The following is a 20168-nucleotide window of genomic DNA, read 5'->3' as shown; positions in this document are numbered from 1 at the left end:
ATACCAAGCAATGTTAGCTACAATGTGCGATGTAATGATACGTCGTGCTCACAGTGCTATGTGTAGTTTCCGTGGGAGCTTATGGTTTTAGTGAATGGACAATGCGTGCACTCTCAAGAAAATCAAAGTGTTTTTATTTTTGTGATTTCATGAAATGTGTTTTGCAGAGGGTGTTTACTTCATAAAGACACCATGCATGTTGTGCAAGAGTCCACTTACTAAAGACAAGGCCGTAGTTAATTTTGTTGACGGGGGGGGGGGGGGGGGGGGGGGCAAATATGTGTACAAGTATCACTTGTCCCCAACTTGATGCCAATGAACCCCCCCGTTTATAACGAACACGGTTATAACGAACTGACGGATATAACGAACCTACTTTTTTGTCCCGACTATTTGCTGTCGTCATGCTGTATATATGTTTATAACGAACTACGGTTATAACGAACTAAAATTAGTGGTCCCTTTGAGTTCGTTATAACCGTAGTTTACTGTACTTATTAAAGACTCCAAATGTATTTATTCAAACGCCACGAATTCCTTCCTTTGATTTAAATAGATCACATGAAAAATATCGCCACAGTGATGAGAGTGACATATTGGGTATCGCTGCACTTGTTCCGGGGACCGGCGCCTAGATCAGCGTGTTCAGCAGAATGTGGCGATACATAGAGATTATTATACCAACAAGTGTTCGTACTGATTTTACGAAACGAGTGTCAGAATTCTTGTATTTCCCGAGCGCGACCGATAGTAATACATGAATTATTACACTGTAAAGTCAGTATGGCACACAGGCGAGTGTAATAATTCCTTCGTTGCACAATATTTCTTAATCATTTTTAGCTCCCCTTTGGAAAAATGCACTGATCACTACCGCCGCCTTAGAAAACCACAACTGTCGAATGACGTCAACAATCTTGAACTATGACGTCATTTCTAGTGGGATGTCATTTCGACGGCGGGGTAGCCTTGTGGTTAGAGCGGTCGCTCGTCACGCTGAAGACCTGGGTTTGGTTCCCAACATGGGTACAATTTTTGGTGTCTCCCGCCGTGATTTTCCTGGAATATTATTAAACGCGGCGTAAAACAAAACCACTCACTCATTCCGACCTTACGCCACGATAAGATTCGCATGACGTGAACATTGCCGTCCGGATGACGTAAACAATACAATGGTGCGCGTGAAGTGATATTTACATCAGTGCCTATACGATGCTTATGAACTCATTCAAGATTTCAAGACTCGTGAAGATCCGGGGTAGAATAGGTCTTCAGCAACCCATGCTTGCCGTAAAAGGTGACTATGCTTGTCGTAAAAGGCGACTAACGGGATCGGGTGGTCAGACTCGCTGACTTGGTTGATGCATGTCATCGATCAAAAATGCGTGGATTGATGCTCATGATATTAATCACTGGATTGTCTGGTCCAGACTCGATTATTTACAGACAGCTTTCATATAGCTGGAATAATGCTGAGTGTGGCGTTAAACAACAAACTAACCAACCAACAGTGATTTCAAAGTTTTCTTGTGTTTGTAAACTGCCTGGCAAAAGAAAGTATACAATTGAAAATTTGATTTGACCAAACAATTAAAAACGTTATCAAAACGTTACCAGGCTAAAAACGGTAACCATTCCTTCAGCAACAGGTGAGATGAGGTGAACTGGAGTTTAACATCGCGTTCAAGGTTGTTGCACTTATATAGCGCCCGTGTGTGTGTGGCTGCTTGTACTAGTCCGGACTAACCCCGATGTTATAGTTCTAGCCCACTGAGATACCATGCCGCAGTTTTAACATGAATACTCCACTCAGACACTATACAGACTTCGAGTGAGTGAGTGAGTGAGTTTGGTTTAACGCCGCTTTTAACTGTATTCCAGTTATATCACGGCGTGTCAGCTTAATGTGGGAGGAAAGCCCGAAGTGATGCAGGTCTCAGACGTTTACCACTTCGGTGAAACCCACGAGCACGGGTATGGTGCTGACAAACCTAGAAACATAATCGGGGCGAACCGGGATTCGAACCCACAATCATAGATTTCTGGCGTGCCCAAGGGACGCAACTCTGCACAGCGAATCGCGGCGCATTAGACGACTGGGCCACCCGTGCCCCCATACAGACTTCGAGCCGACCAGTCATTGTTTTAGCTCCTTAATGCCGAGCGCCAGGCAGGGTATCAACAAGTACCATCTTAACGTATTTTGGTATCATGTGGCCGGGGATCGAACCCCCGACCTTCCACTCTCCGGTTGGACGCTCTACCCTTAGGGTACAGCAACAGACAACACTCGGTCGTCCAGGATAATGGGCTGTGCACAGAACCATCAACAGCTAGACGCTCAAATGAGGGACGAGTGCCGAGGGATTCTGATGACGTCATCAGGCGGTTGACGACATCGATGAGACGGCAAGTCTGGGAGTGCATTGTGCTTCTGTACCCTGGATCCACTCTATGATATCCTGATCTCTACTGCTGTGTGCACTGAATCCCCTCTATGATATCCTGATCTCTACTGCTGTGTGCACTGAATCCCCTCTATGATATCCTCATCTCTACTGCTGTGTGTACTGAATCCCCTGTATGATATCCTGATCTCTACTGCTGTGTGCACTGAATCCCCTCTATGATATCCTGCTCTCTACTGCTGGGTGCACTGAATCCCCTCTATGATATCCTGCTCTCTACTGCTGTGTGCACTGAATCCCCTCTATGATATCCTGATCTCTACTGCTGTCTGCACTGAATCCCCTCTATGATATCCTGAGATCTACTGCTGTGTGCACTGAATCCCCTCTATGATATCCTGATCTCTACCGCTGTGTGCACTGAATCCCCTCTATGATATCCTGAGATCTACTGCTGTGTGCACTGAATCCCCTCTATGAGATCCTGAGATCTACTGCTGTGTGCACAGAATCCCCTCTATGATATCCTGATCTCTACTGCTGTGTGCACTGAATCCCCTCTATGATATCCTGAGATCTACTGCTGTGTGCACTGAATCCCCTCTATGATATCCTGATCTCTACCGCTGTGTGCACTGAATCCCCTCTATGATATCCTGATCTCTACTGCTGTGTGCACTGAATCCCCTCTATGATATCCTGATCTCTACTGCTGTTTGCACTGAATCCCCTCTATTATATCCTGAGATCTACTGCTGTGTGCACTGAATCCCCTCTATTATATTCTGAGATCTTGTGCTGGGTGCACAGAATCCCCTGTATGATATCCTGATCTCTACTGCTGTGTGCACTGAATCCCCTCTATGATATCCTGATCTCTACTGCTGTTTGCACTGAATCCCCTCTATTATATCCTGAGATCTACTGCTGTGTGTACTGAATCCCCTCTATCATATCCTGAGATCTACTGCTGTTTGCACTGAATCCCCTCTATTATATCCTGAGATCTACTGCTGTGTGCACTGAATCCCCTGTATGATATCCTTAGATCGTGTGCTGGGTGCACTGAATCCCCTGTATGATATCCTGAGATCTACTGCTGTGTGCACTGAATCCCCTCTATTATATCCTGAGATCTTGTGCTGGGTGCACTGAATCCCCTCTATGATATCCTGAGATCTACTGCTGTGTGCACTGAATCCCCTGTATGATATCCTGATCTCTACTGCTGTCTGCACTGAATCCCCTCTATGATATCCTGAGATCTACTGATGTGTGCACTGAATCTCCTCTATGATATCCTGAGATCTACCGCTGTGTGCAATGAATCTCCTCTATGATATCCTGATCTCTACTGCTGTCTGCACTGAATCCCCTCTATGATATCCTGATCTCTACCGCTGTGTGCAATGAATCTCCTCTATGATATCCTGAGATCTACTGCTGTGTGCACTGAATCCCCTCTATGATATCCTGATCTCTACTGCTGTGTGCACTGAATCCCCTCTATGATATCCTGATCTCTACTGCTGTGTGCACTGAATCCCCTCTATGATATCCTGAGATCTACTGCTGTCTACACTGAATCCCCTCTATGATATCCTGATCTCTACTGCTGTGTGCACTGAATCCCCTCTATGATATCCTGATCTCTACTGCTGTCTGCACTGAATCCCCTCTATGATATCCTGATCTCTACTGCTGTGTGCACTGAATCCCCTCTATGAAATCCTGAGATATACTGCTGTGTACACTGAATCCCCTCTATGATATCCTGATCTCTACTGCTGTCTACACTGAATCCCCTCCATGAAATCCTGCTCTCTACTGCTGTCTGCACTGAATCCCCTCTGTGATATCCTGATCTCTACTGCTATGTGCACTGAATCCCCTCTATGATATCCCGATCTCTACTGCTGTCTGCACTGAATCCCCTCTATGATATCCTGCTCTCTACTGCTGTGTGCACTGAATCCCCTCTATGATATCCTGATCTCTACTGCTGTGTGCACTGAATCCCCTCTATGATATCCTGAGATCTACTGCTGTGTGCACTGAATCCCCTCTACGATATCCTGAGATCTACTTCTGTGTGCACTGAATCCCCTCTATGATCTCTACTGCCGGCTGCACTGACTGTGCCTTCAAGGTGGAGCGCGGTAGTTCGCATGCAGTCTGTATGTCCGTGCTGACACCTCAATGAGATTGCCTACCACTACACGGAAACAAAAGGAAATAGTCGGGGAAATATCTGAGATTGTTGTTCCCACAGGGTTGTTAATTTCTCGAACATGGTGAAAACATGGACCCCCATGATCGGCGAGCACCCAACGCAAGCACGCACTCCTCTGAGGACGAGGCTGACCTCACGCGGGCAAACAAATGTCACGCATATTCACGTTACGTCCGCGATGACACAGCGAGATCTCAAATTGTCTCCACGTCTGAGTCGCCGAGTCCCTATGCAGTACTTGTTTGTAGATTGATTAGAACCGACTCTGCTTGCAAATAGCAAATACTTTTGGTGAATATTACGTAATTTAATTACTCGGCCAGGGTATGTGTCAATCGAACTCATGGCAGACACGCTGGTGAGGCGAGGGGCTTGACGAAGGTCGTCACGTGATAATTGTTTTTGTACCCATCAGCCACATGATCATCATGAGGATGATTATTTATCAGCACGTGTTTGTTTATCCCCGCGTTATCATAAACCTCGGAAGAGTGCGAGAACAATACGCATTATCATTTGGGTTTGGGTGATCCTGGCACAGTTAGGCTCATCATCAGCTCAGGGCCCTTGCTCCCTCTACACGCAGCCCAGACAGCGAATGGGACTTCTCCCAGGAAGCGCTGCCTAGTCCAACCCACCCAGAACATTTCGGGGAATGTGAAGACTCCCCAACACTGCAGCCTTCTGCATTACCCAGACTGTCAGAAGGGCTGTATATTTCTGGTAGCAAACCCGTGTACTCTCCCAAATTCAGCCAACAGATTGGGAGGTACCAAACCTAAGGCACCGAGAACAATGGGGAGTCGGACAACTTGGTACTTGGGATGCAAGCGTGACATTTCTAAAGCGAGGTCCGCATATTTGCCACATTTTTCCTCAATCTCGACAATCACATTAGTGTCAAAGGGGACAGAAAATTCAATGATATAAATACTTTCATTGAATTTATCAAAAAGGACGAGATCATCATTGTTGGCTTGGATTCGTCTGAGGCTGTAAATTATTACAAAGAATTTTATATTCATCATTTTCCATGAAGACCTCTACATATTCTGAGACGTACCATGGTGGACCTCTGTGTCAAAACCACAAGCATGGCGAAGACGGTAATAAAATGATCGAGTCGCTCCATCCTTTCGCTGACTATTATTGTTGGGTCAGGGGTGGTCCAGTCGTCTCGCCGTGCCAGAAACCTACGAACGCGGGTTCGAATCCAAAATTCGAACTGATTATTTTTTATATTATGCCAGCTATTAACTCATGCTCGTGGGTTTCTACCAAGACTGACATAAGATACGCTTTTCTCCCCAAACTAGCTGGCACGCCGGGGTATACCTTCAATACTGTTCAAAGTGGCGTAGTACTAAACTTACACACATATTATTATTATTGTTGATGTTATTATTATTTGCATTATGAAAATAGCTTGATACCTCGCTGACACTATGGTATAACACAAATACTGTTCAAAGCGGCGTAAAAATACACTCACACATTGTTTATTATTGTTGTTATTATTATCATTATTCAAATTTTAATTACTGACATAGCATCCAGCTAACGTCAGCGAAACGTTATTTTCTTAATCATGATTGATGTATTGACATATGTTATCATCTGAAATGACACCCCATACATTGAATTTTGTTGTATTCCTCAGTGGGCCACGTGACATGTCAAATCGACCAATCAGCAATCAACTACCTGGCTCGGTTCCTCGACTTCCGGTTCCAGGTTATTGACAACCTTCATGACCAGGGCACGACATGTCAGCTTCTCTTCAATCTGACCAATCGGGGCAACATTGTGATCCAGACGGGCCCCTGGAGCATCTTCTTCAACAAGATCCGGGGGATAGCGCCCAGTCAGCTGGGGGAGGGGCTCGCGGAGCAGGGGTGGAGGCTGGACAGGGTCCATGACACCCTCTATCGCCTCTCCCCCACCCGCAACTTCTTCCCGCTCCCCCGAGGAGAGTCCCGCATCATCCGATTCCTGGGTCTACAGTGGATGTCCAGCCGGTCTGACGTCATGCCTAACGTGTACGTCACCGCCGACGGTAGGGGAATTTCTGCTATCACTCTTCATGCGTTTGATTATGAAGAACTTGAGTGAACTGAGTGAACGTTTCTGACAGTCAGGGTTGACTTAAATATATGAAACCAAACTTTCTAAAGAGTGCTAATGATTATCCAGAAAATGTATGGAGTTTACATATGCATAGGAAGTTTACAAATCTCGTGATCAGACATAAAATGATAAAAGATAAATAAGGCATTGGACGGATCACAAAGGTAAATATTTATCTGATTAACCTAATTCAGCAGTCTCATTAAAATGGATGTCTTTGTGGGCTTGTCGTGTAGTCTTCGTGTCCGACGAATTCATGTTTCGAGAGGGCTGGGGTTTGAAAATAATCTGTCCCAACAAATACTGGAAGTAAACAATTTTGCCTCAGGTTTTACATTGATCTCAACTGTTCGCTGGAGATTCTGGGTGTTCTGAAATGAAGCATGTGTTATAAAATACAATGTTATGGCTCTCCCTGAAAGAGAAAATCAACTGTTTGTTTAGGATCAGTGCTTGAAAATATATCCTGCCCGAAAATATATCCTGCCCTACCAAACATCACTCCCCCTCCTGATTATCAAAAGTACTACATCGTCAAGCCCTTAGCTAGATTTGCCCAGATTCAAGACATTCAGCACCCACTATAAATGTATAATTTCACAGAGACGATGTCACAGTTTCTCAAAGGGCACTATTTGCATGATTGGGAATCTAGACTGAAAGTATAGATGTAAGTAAGTCATCGTATTTTGAAAACCAATGGTAAGATGATACTTGATATCAAGCATAGATAGATATACATTTCAATATACATAGCTGTGCATATGACTTACCTAAATTCTATTCCTGCAACAGGGCTGATCCCCAGGGTGATCGCGAACACCCGCGACGAGGGCCTGGAGTACGGGGGCACCTACAACTCCCTGGAGCAGTGGAAGCGAGACACGGACGATCTGTACAACCCGCCCACGACACAGGAGAGGTTCCAGCGGAACCAAGGGTCTGAGGGAGAGGCAGGGGGGACAGGGGGGACAGGGGGAGATGAGTGGCGGAGGAGGCTGATTCCACAGCCTCTCATAGCAGTGTTCGACACGTCAAGGGATCTCACCATAGCAGACCAGTGGGCCATAGTTGCTGACAGTCAAGTCAACTGGGAGGCTAACTTTCTGGCAGGTAGGTCTGCTAGGAGGCTAATATTCTGGCAGGTAGGTCTGCTAGGAGGCTAACTTTCTGGCAGGTAGGTCTGCTAGAAGGCTAACGTTCTGGCAGGTAGGTCTGCTGAGCGACAGTGGTGACAGAGAGTACAGTTGCTGACAGTGAGGGCAGATGGGAGGCTAAATGTCGGGCAGTGAAGGTTTACTGAGTGACACTGGTGGTAGAGTGTAGTTACTGATAGCCGGACAACTGGGAGACCAACGTACCAGTGTGATCAACTCGGAGGCTACCTTCTGGCAGGTTGGTCCACTGGGAACTTTCTAGCAGGTTGATCAACTGGGGGGCTAACTTTCTGGCAGGTAGGTCTGCTGGGAGGCTAACTTTCTGGCAGGTTGGTCTACTGGGAGGCTAACGTTCTGGCATGTAGATCTACTGGGATGCACACCTTCTTGCAGGTTGGTCTACTTGGAGGCTAACTTTCTGGCAGGTAGGTCTACTGGGAGGCCAACTTTCTGGGAGGTAGGTCTGCTGGTAGGCCAACTTTCTGGCAGGTAGGTCTACTGGGAGGCTAACTTTCTGGCAGGTAGGTCTACTGGGAGGCCAACTTTCTGGCAGGTAGGTCTACTGGGAGGCTAACTTTCTGGCAGGTAAGTTTACTGGGAGGCTAACTTTCTGGCAGGTTGGTCTACTGGGAGGCTAACTTTCTGGCAGGTAGGTCTACTGGGAGGCCAACTTTCTGGGAGGTAGGTCTGCTGGGAGGCTAATTTTCTGGGAGGTTGGTCTACTGGGAGGCTAACTTTCTGGCAGGTTGGTCTACTGGGAGGCTAACTTTCTGGCAGGTAGGTCTACTGGGAGGCCAACTTTCTGGCAGGTTGGTCTACTGGGAGGCTAACTTTCTGGCAGGTAGGTCTACTGGGAGGCCAACTTTCTGGGAGGTAGGTCTGCTGGGAGGCTAATTTTCTGGGAGGTTGGTCTACTGGGAGGCTAACGTTCTGGCAGGTAGATCTACTGGGATGCACACCTTCTTGCAGATTGGTCTACTGGGAGGCTCACTTTCTGGCAGGTTGGTCTACTGGGAGGCCAACTTTCTGGCAGGTAGGTCTACTCGGAGGCTAACTTTCTGGCAGGTAGGTCTGCTGGGAGGCCAACTTTCTGGCAGGTAGGTCTACTGGGAGGCCAACTTTCTGGCAGGTAGATCTACTGGGCGGCTAATATTCTGGCAGATTGGTCTTCTGTGAGGCCAACTGACAGTGCTGCTCACAGTGTGCTCAAATGGGATGCTTACTTTAGGTCTGAGTGATAATGGCGTGTGTGGTTTCTGCGACGTAAACTGATTTTATCAGTATTTCGGGGATCTAATTGGGATTAGTTTCTAATTGTTGAGTAACATCTGCACGAAAGTTTCACGTTCCTTTTGATACACAACACAGCTATATGATCTGTCAGTATGTGGGGCAATCCTCTCTAAATATATCCCAACTGACCCAACACTCATTCCTTCATCACTGTACTGAACTTTATTCTGCCACTGGTCGCTTGAACTAATTGGGGTACAATTCAAGCATTTGTGAATATAAGAACCATTTTAGGTTTGATAAAATAATTAAAAATCAGTTGTTTCCTCATTTTTTCAACTGAGGGACAGATAAAAAAATTCTTCGCCCTTGACACATACTTTGCTGAGTGGATATTTGGTACTATACATTTTGAATTCACTAAGCCTCTTCACCCCAGGTCAGTTACGAATGAATCGCCCAACACAGATCAACCAGACAAATGATGCTATCAGACTCAGGATGGGGCAGGTCGATCTTAGTGACGTCACGGACAGAAGGCTCTTCAACAGTAGCGACGCGTATCGTCTAACAGCGGACCCGACAACCAATACTGTAGAAATCACTGGCCAGGGACCATCTGGTGTTTTCTATGGCATACATTCCCTTCTGATGCTCTTGAATGGTGGCCGTGTGGTGCCCCAAATGAGAATAACAGATGCTCCCCGATTTGAATACAGAGGCATGCATTTGGACGTTTCAAGGAACTTCCTTCCGAAACAGGATGTGCTGAGACTTCTGGGAGCCATGTCAGTGTACAAGATAAACAAGTTCCACTTCCATCTGTCGGACGACCAGGGCTGGCGGCTGGAGATTCCTGGACTGCCAGACCTCACAAGGGTACGTAGCCTCCAGACCTTTCAGGCTGCAATTGTAGCCAAGGCTTTCACAGTGTCTGTCTATAAAAGGTAGAAAGTGTTGGCTTCCATTGTCTCTTGCTAACCGCCTATCAGCGCTAATTACCTGTTGGCTTCCCTTGTTTCATCTTCCCGATGCAAGGGAGTTAACTGACTATAAAAGTCCAGTTTTCACCCTTGCCGAACTAGGCTGGTATTATGGAGTTACATTTTGGCTGGACTAACGAGTCTATGCATAGTCCAATCAAAATCGCGCACTGAAATCGAAATCCGGTTCGTAAAGTGTCATGCAGCTTCTGTCGACTGCAGGATTTGCAAAGCATGTGCACCGCTAACTCGTTGTCAACAGATAATTTCTAATTTTTTTCATGCTTTAATCAAGGTGCTCACGTGATTTGATGCACTTCGCGATGTAAGACTCGTTTTATCACAATATATATCTTGATTATCAATCAGATCGTCTTGACTGGGCGCCATCGTTTTGTTTGAAGCAAATGCAAGTGATACGAGAGGTTGAATCTGATTGGTCCATAGGAGAGGCATAGAAAGGACATAACTCGTAATAGCCACTGGTGGCGCTACGATCGAGCCCAGTAATTCCAGCCTAGTTCGGCAAGGGTGGAAACTGGACTTTTAAAGTCAGTTAACTCTCTTGCCTCGGGAAGATGCCATTGTTTAAGCTTCTACCTTTTGTTGTCTTATTACTTTTGTTGTTCTTACATGTACATACATGCTCTCTGCCTCATGGCATTCATTCACCTGATGAAGGAGTAAGCATGTACTCCGAAACGTTGTGTTCTTCATAATAAAGAAGTTGACGTCCATAAATTCTCTTCCTTATGGGTATCACTTCTAAATGCTTCTCAAAGACTTGAATGATGCGATGTGTCTCAGCTTCCGTTGTACATATTTAACGAATGTACGAAGGTACGGATTAACTGTGATCGTCTCAGTTTTTAAGCAACTTTATGATGGTGGACCAAACTAATGCCTCTCACATGTCCAGTGAATACTTTAACAACTGGCCCATACCAGCGCCCCGACTGTCCATTGACCACTGCAACTTTGAGTGTTTTAATTCATTTAAAGTTTGAGTAATATTTAAATTGTGTGGTTGTTCTGACTTGCAGTTTGGGTCAAGGAGATGTCATGACCTCAGTGAGAACCTTTGCCTCCTGCCACAGATTGGTTCAGGACCTGACACAGGCACTTCCGGTTCCGGTTTCTATACCATCGCCGATTATCGTGAGATTTTACAGTTTGCGAGACAACGCCATATCGAGGTGATCCCCGAGTTCGACATGCCTGGCCACTCCAGGGCTGCCATCAAATCCATGGAAGTGAGACAGCGGAGACTCGCCAGACAGAGGAGAGCGGCTGAAGGGAGGGCTTACCTGTTGACAGACGAGCGGAGCAGCCTCCGCAACCCGCGGGAGGAGATGTTCCACAACAACGCCATCAACCCGTGTGTGCCGTCCACCTACCGCTTTGTGGACCACGTGCTGAACGAGCTGGTGCAGATGCATCGAGACGTCAACCCGCTGCGGGTGTTCCACTTCGGAGGTGATGAAGTCTGGGGCCGAACGTGGAACCATTCCATCTCGTGTCAGAGACTTCGACTGTCGGACCCCGTAGCAAACGTCAGCCTCGCCCGCTACTTCGCCAACAGAGTGTCGCGGTTAGCTGCTGCCCGGAACTTGTCACTAGGAGGCTGGGAGGACGGGCTGGTGCATGATGGGAAGCTGCACGACAGGAGAGAACTCGCGACCCCGGATGTGTTCGTCTACCCCTGGAATAATCACTGGCAGTGGGGGCATTACAACAACTCCTACAGACTGGCTAATGCTGGGTTCAAGGTACATTAATTAGCTCCTATTAAATGTGGTTTGTTTGAATTTCCAAACTCTTTCATTTTAATTAGGCTGAAAATAAATTATGCAAAATGTATTTGCAGCCCCAAATCACTTACTGCTACCTGAGAAGAAAAGAAAAACCAAATACCTACTTTGGATGTAAAACAGCAATGACGATACAAGGTCGTAAAACAGTGACAAGCTATTTTGCATGAAGGTCAAGGTCATTCAAACCATATAGCCTAGAATTAAATCTACGACAGCATAAGTCCAAGAAATATGTCTTTTTCTCTTGTGGGCTACGCCTAATTTGAACTGTGGTGTTACAATAAAGTTGCAGACTTTTGTGTTGGTAAAGGGATTTTGGAGAATCTCATAGTTGCAATTTCCAATGTGACGTATCTATTAAAGGATGGGCCCACTGGGGTTCCAGATCAAGCTCAGCAACCTATCCTTGACGTGTGAGGCGCCTATGAGGATCGGGTGGTTAAGTTCGGTTACTTGGCTTAATGCGTGTCATCGTACCTGTTTCAATTTGAGATGAATATTTCTTATGAGTGGGTTTGCACCGATTTGATTTGCATGTCTGTTGTATTGTGGCGTGTTAGCCTCATCTGGAGGAAAAACACGTGAACGCCACGAGCACACGTTTGGTAGTGGGACACAAAGGATAATAAACATGCAATTATGAATAGAAACCATCTTCACCGGATTCTGGAACGAGTAAGGGACGCAACTCTGTATAGTAGGTCGCGGCGACAAGGTAAACAGTTTCACTGTATTTTCTTTTCACACAAGTATGCACATTAAAGACAAGGTACAATCAGATTCATTTACACCCACATAGTATGCATAGTTCATTGTATGTTACTATTTTAATTACTTGTGTTGTCGTAAGAAGGCGACTAACAGGATCGCGTTCTCCGGCTCGCTGGCTTGATTAATGAATGTCATCGTATCCCAATTGCCTGGATTGTTTTTCACAATATCAATCACTTGATAGGCGGGTCCAGACTCGATTATTTACAGACCGCTGCCATATAGCTGGAATAAAATGTGCTGGAACATATCAATGTTTAAATGGAATGTTGTCCTTGGAAGCACCAATCGGGGGGCACGGGTGGCCCTGTCGTCTTAGGCGCCGCGATTCGCTGTGCAGAGTTGCGTCCCGTGGGCACGACAGAAACCTATGATTGTGGGTTCGAATCCCGGTTCGCCCCGATTATGTTTCTAGGTTTGTCAGCACCATACCCGTGCTTGTGGGTTTCACCGAAGTGGTAAACGTCTGAGACCTTTATCACTTCAGGTTTTCCTCCCACATTAAGCTGACACGCCGCGATATACCTGGAACACTGTTAATAGCGGCGTAAAATCCAACTCACTCACTCATCCACATGGAAGCACCAATCAAACCTGAAAAGTTTCTGTCAGCAGATCAGCTGCTTTACGGTTGACCCCACCCCAAAATAAATATGACCTTTCGTCCTTCACCTTGCACCACAGGTCATCATGAGTCAGGCTACCCATCTGTACTTCGACCACCCGTATGAAGCTGACCCGGAAGAACGAGGTCTCATCTGGGCTACCCGGTTCACAGACACCCGGAAAGTGTTCGACTTCTCTCCCTTGAATCTGTATTCCAACATCGACTGGGGCCGCTCCGGGGAGCCACTCTCGACTGCGGACGTGTGTGGGGATGACGGCAGCCACTGTGTTCAGCTGACGAGTCCAGAAAATGTTATAGGTATCAACGAGACCACACTGCTATAATATTTGGGATTGCACGTAAAACGACTTCAGTTGAGCCTCAGTAGTCAGTGCATATGCTTTCCTATTGAGGATACTTTTCTCAACACTCCAAATCACTGTTCTACAAACATTGTAATACTTGTGTTCTATAGGGATAGAGGGCACCTGTCTACATCTGGCTGTATACTTGTGTTGTATAGGGATAGAGGGACACCTGTCTACATCTGGCTGTATACTTGTGTTCTGTGGGGATAGAGGGGCATCTGTCTACATCTGGCTGTATACTTGTGTTCTATGGGGATGCAGGGGCACCTGTCTACATCTGGCTGTATACGTGTGTTTTATAGGGATACAGGGGCACCTGTCTACATCTGGATGTATACTTGTGTTCTATAGGGATGGTTGAGCATCTGTCTACATCTGGCTGTATACTTGTGTTCTATAGAGATAGATGGGCACCTGTCTACATCTGGCTGTATACGTGTGTTTTATAGGGATACAGGGGCACCTGTCTACATCTGGCTGTATACTTGTGTTCTATAGGGATAGAGGGGCATCTGTCTACATCTGGCTGTATACTTGTGTTCTATAGGGATGCAGGGGCACCTGTCTACATTTGGCTGTATACTTGTGTTCTATAGGGAAAGAAGGGACACCTGTCTACATCTGGCTGTATACTTGTGTTCTATAGAGATAGAGGGGCACCTGTCTACATCTTGCTGTATACTTGTGTTCTATAGGGATAGAGGGACACCTGTCTACATCTGGCTGTATACTTGTGTTCTATAGGGAATAGAGGGACACCTGTCTACATCTGGCTGTATACTTGTGTTCTATAGGGAATAGAGGGGCACCTGTCTACATCTGGCTGTATACTTGTGTTCTATAGGGATGGTGGGGCACCTGTCTACATCTGGCTGTATACTTGTGTTCTATAGGGATGGTGGGGAATCTGTCTACATCTGGCTGTATACTTGTGTTCTATAGGGATGCAGGGGCACCTGTCTACATTTGGCTGTATACTTGTGTTCTATAGGGAAAGAAGGGACACCTGTCTACATCTGGCTGTATACTTGTGTTCTATAGGGATGAAGGGGCACCTGTCTACATCTGGCTGTATACTTGTGTTCTATAGGGATAGAGGGACACCTGTCTACATCTGGCTGTATACTTGTGTTCTATAGGGATAGAGGGGCACCTGTCTACATCTTGCTGTATACTTGTGTTCTATAGGGATAGAGGGACACCTGTCTACATCTGGCTGTATACTTGTGTTCTATAGGGATAGAGGGACACCTGTCTACATCTTGCTGTATACTTGTGTTCTATAGGGATAGAGGGCTCCTGTCTACATCTGGCTGTATACTTGTGTTCTATAGGGAATAGAGGGGCACCTGCCTACATCTGGCTGTATACTTGTGTTCTATAGGGATAGAGGGACACCTGTCTACATCTGGCTGTATACTTGTGTTCTATAGGGATGAAGGGGCACCTGTCTACATCTGGCTGTATACTTGTGTTCTATAGGGATAGAGGGACACCTGTCTACATCTGGCTGTATACTTGTGTTCTATAGGGATAGAGGGGCACCTGTCTACATCTGGCTGTATACTTGTGTTCTGTGGGGATAGAGGGGCATCTGTCTACATCTGGCTGTATACTTGTGTTCTATAGGGATAGAGGGGCATCTGTCTACATCTGGCTGTATACTTGTGTTCTATAGGGATAGAGGGGCATCTGTCTACATCTGGCTGTATACTTGTGTTCTATAGGGATGCAGGGGCACCTGTCTACATTTGGCTGTATACTTGTGTTCTATAGGGAAAGAAGGGACACCTGTCTACATCTGGCTGTATACTTGTGTTCTATAGGGATGAAGGGGCACCTGTCTACATCTGGCTGTATACTTGTGTTCTATAGGGATAGAGGGACACCTGTCTACATCTGGCTGTATACTTGTGTTCTATAGGGATAGAGGGGCACCTGTCTACATCTGGCTGTATACTTGTGTTCTGTGGGGATAGAGGGGCATCTGTCTACATCTGGCTGTATACTTGTGTTCTATGGGGATGCAGGGGCACCTGTCTACATCTGGCTGTATACGTGTGTTTTATAGGGATACAGGGGCACCTGTCTACATCTGGCTGTATACTTGTGTTCTATAGGGATGGTGGGGCATCTGTCTACATCTGGCTGTATACTTGTGTTCTATAGAGATAGAGGGGCACCTGTCTACATCTGGCTGTATACGTGTGTTTTATAGGGATACAGGGGCACCTGTCTACATCTGGCTGTATACTTGTGTTCTATAGGGATAGAGGGGCATCTGTCTACATCTGGCTGTATACTTGTGTTCTATAGGGATGCAGGGGCACCTGTCTACATTTGGCTGTATACTTGTGTTCTATAGGGAAAGAAGGGACACCTGTCTACATCTGGCTGTATACTTGTGTTCTATAGAGATAGAGGGGCACCTGTCTACATCTGGCTGTATACTTGTGTTCTATAGGGATAGAGGGACACCTGTCTACATCTGGCTGTATACTTGTGTTCTATAGGGAATAGAGGGACACCTGTCTACATCTGGCTGTATACTTGTGTTCTATAGGGAATAGAGGGGCACCTGTCTACATCTGGCTGTATACTTGTGTTCTATAGGGATGGTGGGGCACCTGTCTACATCTGGCTGTATGCTTGTGTTCTGTAGGGATAGAGGGGCACCTGCCTACATCTGGCTGTATACTTGTGTTCTATAGGGATAGAGGGACACCTGTCTACATCTGGCTGTATACTTGTGTTCTATAGGGATGCAGGGGCACCTGTCTACATCTGGCTGTATACTTGTGTTGTATAGGGATAGAGGGGCACCTGTCTACATCTGGCTGTATACGTGTGTTTTATAGGGATAGAGGGGCACCTGTCTACATCTGGCTGTATACTTGTGTTCTGTAGGGATAGTGGGACACCTGTCTACATCTGGCTGTATACTTGTGTTCTATAGGGATGGTGGGGCACCTGTCTACATCTGGCTGTATACTTGTGTTCTATAGGGATAGAGGGACATCTGTCTACATCTGGCTGTATACTTGTGTTCTGTAGAGATAGAGGGGCACCTGTCTACATCTGGCTGTATACTTGTGTTCTATAGGGATAGAGGGGCACCTGTCCACATCTGGCTGTATACTTGTGTTCTATAGGGATAGAGGGGCACCTGTCCACATCTGGCTGTATACTTGTGTTCTATAGGGATGGAGGGACACCTGTCTACATCTGGCTGCATACTTGTGTTCTATAGGGATGATGGGGCACCTGTCTACATCTGGCTGTATACTTGTGTTCTATAGGGATGCAGGGACACCTGTCTACATCTGGCTGTATACTTGTGTTCTATAGGGATGCAGGGACACCTGTCTACATCTGGCTGTATACTTGTGTTCTATAGGGATGCAGGGGCATCTGTCTACATCTGGCTGTATACTTGTGTTCTATAGGGATGCAGGGGCACCTGTGGACGGAGACAGTTCGGACAGCTGACCAGATGGACTACATGATCTATCCCCGTCTACTGGCTCTGGCAGAACGTGCTTGGCACGAGGCACCATGGGAACATCTGCCGAGTGGACCACAGCGCCTCCTGCAAGAGACCAAGGACTGGAACTCTTTCATCTCCGCGGTAGGACACAGGGAAATACGCCGGATGGACCAGGCTGGCATTCAGTACAGAATTCCTCCGCCCGGTGCTCGGTTAGTGTTGACAGACTTATGGGTCATTTATAATGGAATCTGACTCCCTTTAGGAGTCACATGTAGCTGTACTGACCGTCTCCGTGGTCCACTGGATAGAACGTCTGCCTGGAAAGCGGAAGGAAGGTGGTTCGATCCCCGGCCGCGTCTTACCAAATGTCGGGAGTTGCTGTTACCCTGCCTTGCGCCCGACATTAAAAAAGGAATCGTCTGCTCGGAATCAGTATAATGTTTGTGAGTGGGGTATTCATGTTCAGCTGCGACATGGTATCTTTCTAGACGAGTACTATAAAACCGGCAATAATCCGGCCTAGTACATGCAACCACACACTCACACATGCAATAAGCTTACACGCAACGTTAAACCCAATTTCACCTCGCCTCACCTCACCTCGCCTCGCCCCGCCTCACCTCACCTCACCTCACCTCACCTCACCTCATCTCACCTCACCTCACCTCACCTCACCTCTCTTCACCTCACCTCACCTCAATTCACCTCACCTCATCCGACCCCACCCCACCTCACCTCACCTCACCTTACCCAGACCCACCCCACTTCACCTCAACTCACCTCACCTCTCTTCAACTCACGTCACCTCATCTCACCTCACCTCACCCCACCTCACTTCAATTCACCTCACCTCACCTCACCCCACCCCACCTCACCTTACCTCACCTCACCTCACCTCGCCTCGCCCCGCCCCACCTCACCTCACCTCACCTCACTCACCTCAACTCACTTCACCTCACCTCACCTCACCTCACCTCACCTCACCTCACCTCAATTCAATTCACCTCACCTCACCTCACCTCACCTCACCTCACCTCACCTCACCTCACCTCACCTCACCTCACCTCAAATCACCACACCTCACCTCACCTCACCTCACCTCCATACTGAGGTTGGAACAGAGATCCCCGAGAAGTCATCATCCCACAGTTGTGTACACGGAAGCAGGTCTTCCCCTCCATCTTCCACAAACGACGTACAATTAAAGCAATGTAGATTTGAAGGTTTGGTGATTGTTTCTTTCCAGAATGGAAGGGACCCGACTTGTAACAAACAACGTGTATCCCGGCATGCCCGTCCAGTTCCGGTCACGTGACACAGATCGCTGGCAGGACGTGCCACGTGACATGGAGATTAGAGACAACCAGACATTGTTCCTCAGATCAAGGTAGTGAAAGCTGTGTGGCCCTGAAGTGAGACTATGTTGGCTGCTGAATGAACATTGGAGTACAATGTATGGCCCTTCAGTCTGGAGTGTAGCGGGTCAACACTACTGTGTTCTTGACTGAGCAGTGTTTTAACAGACCCGTGAAGATCCGGGGTAGAATAGGTCTTCAGCAACCCATGCTTGCCGTAAATTGCCACTATGCTTGTCGTAAAAGGCGACTGCAGTATCGGGTGGTCAGGGTCGCTGACTTGGTTGATGCCTGTCATCGTATCCCAGTTGCGTGGATCGATGCTCATGATGTCAATCACTGGATTGTCTGGTACAGACTTGATTATTTGTGGACCGCCGTCATATAGCTGGAATATTGCTGAGTGCGGCGTTAAACAACAGACAAAACAAACAAAACAATGTGTTCTAACCATGACGTTGTTTTGTTTTGAAGTCACATGACTCCCACGGATATACGCTCGGTTGTAAACCCGAGAAAAGTAAAACTAAAAAAGGATAGAAATTCTAAATTTTACAAAAAGAACCACAACACTTCACTGGACACATGGACAATCCTATTTATTATATACCTTTCGTGTAGTTGTCTTCCAGAAAATTAAATATTTCATTACAAATGTAAAACCTAGAAACGTGAGTTCGTCCTACCCAACACTCCTGGTATTTGCGACTTAAAAAGTAGTTTCGAGTTTGCGAAATTTTAAAATACAAACAAAAGCATCAAAAAATATTTACGGTCACGAAAATTCTTTATCATACATTTAGAAACGATTCTATACAAAATCAACTTTAACAAAAACAGTTTCTTGAAAACCACGAGACCGCTGTCAAGTAACAAAAATGGCGCATTGTGAAACGAAAGTCTCGAATGACGAGTTAAATGAGAAATTTACAGTTTATAATGAAACATTTTCAAGAGAATAACAAAACAGCAAGAAGCGATATTATCAGTATTTGTATTTTGTCAGTGTGGAGCTAACGTAAAAAGGACGTCAACAGTTTGTGTAGGAGCTGGACACTTACGACAAAGGGAGACAACTTGAGGGGAGATAACTCTTGTATGACAATTGTTTATCAAAGTTCCATTTTCACTACAGTGAAAAATCCAGTCTTATGTTCACTGTAAGCACAAGAAAATGTCACTTTTCTCAACTTCAGAAAACTCTTTCACACTGAATTATATAATAAAGCTTTGCATTGTTGTTTCCGAATATAAATATCAATTTTTAGGGATAAAAAGTGTATAATGCTCCTGCACTTTGAGGTACTCTTTCAGACCTCCATTACATTTTGTATGGACCAACTATAAATGGAGATGGTTAGCCGAATGTGTTTCGATATAAATATCATATATCAGGAGTAAACATTGTGTTATGTTAAACATTGTGCCGTGTCAGCCCTTGGAGAGCATATTACACATATTAGTTTCATTTTCTAACAAGTGCCATTTACGATACGAAACACACGAGGGTAACAATCTCTTTATCATACCATGTCATTCATTAGATAGTATATGTTTAAGTTATGCGTTCACTCATTGGAGTAGCTTTAGATATCGCGCATGAATACACTCCTTGAGTGAGC

The 20168-nt window shown here is 46.1% G+C and overlaps 1 protein-coding gene across 1 annotated transcript in view; it reads left to right on the top strand.

The window, feature by feature from the left end:
* The window catches only part of LOC124127161, a 42267-nt gene that overhangs the window by 4262 nt on the left and 17837 nt on the right, over positions 1-20168 (top strand). Inside the window, exons 2-8 of the mRNA XM_046490614.2 lie at positions 6302-6697; positions 7564-7881; positions 9598-10037; positions 11185-11910; positions 13411-13651; positions 17148-17400; positions 18438-18578. Coding sequence (XP_046346570.2) covers positions 6302-6697; positions 7564-7881; positions 9598-10037; positions 11185-11910; positions 13411-13651; positions 17148-17400; positions 18438-18578 — 2515 coding nt within the window. The remainder of the gene's footprint in view (positions 1-6301; positions 6698-7563; positions 7882-9597; positions 10038-11184; positions 11911-13410; positions 13652-17147; positions 17401-18437; positions 18579-20168) is intronic.

The sequence above is a fragment of the Haliotis rufescens genome, unplaced genomic scaffold, assembly GCF_023055435.1.
Source record: "Haliotis rufescens isolate VD_foot unplaced genomic scaffold, xgHalRufe1.0.p SCAF_14, whole genome shotgun sequence".
In the NCBI taxonomy this organism is placed as follows: domain Eukaryota; kingdom Metazoa; phylum Mollusca; class Gastropoda; order Lepetellida; family Haliotidae; genus Haliotis; species Haliotis rufescens.
The sequence above is the reverse complement of the archived record's forward strand: the minus strand, read 5'-3'. Positions and strand labels throughout refer to the sequence as shown.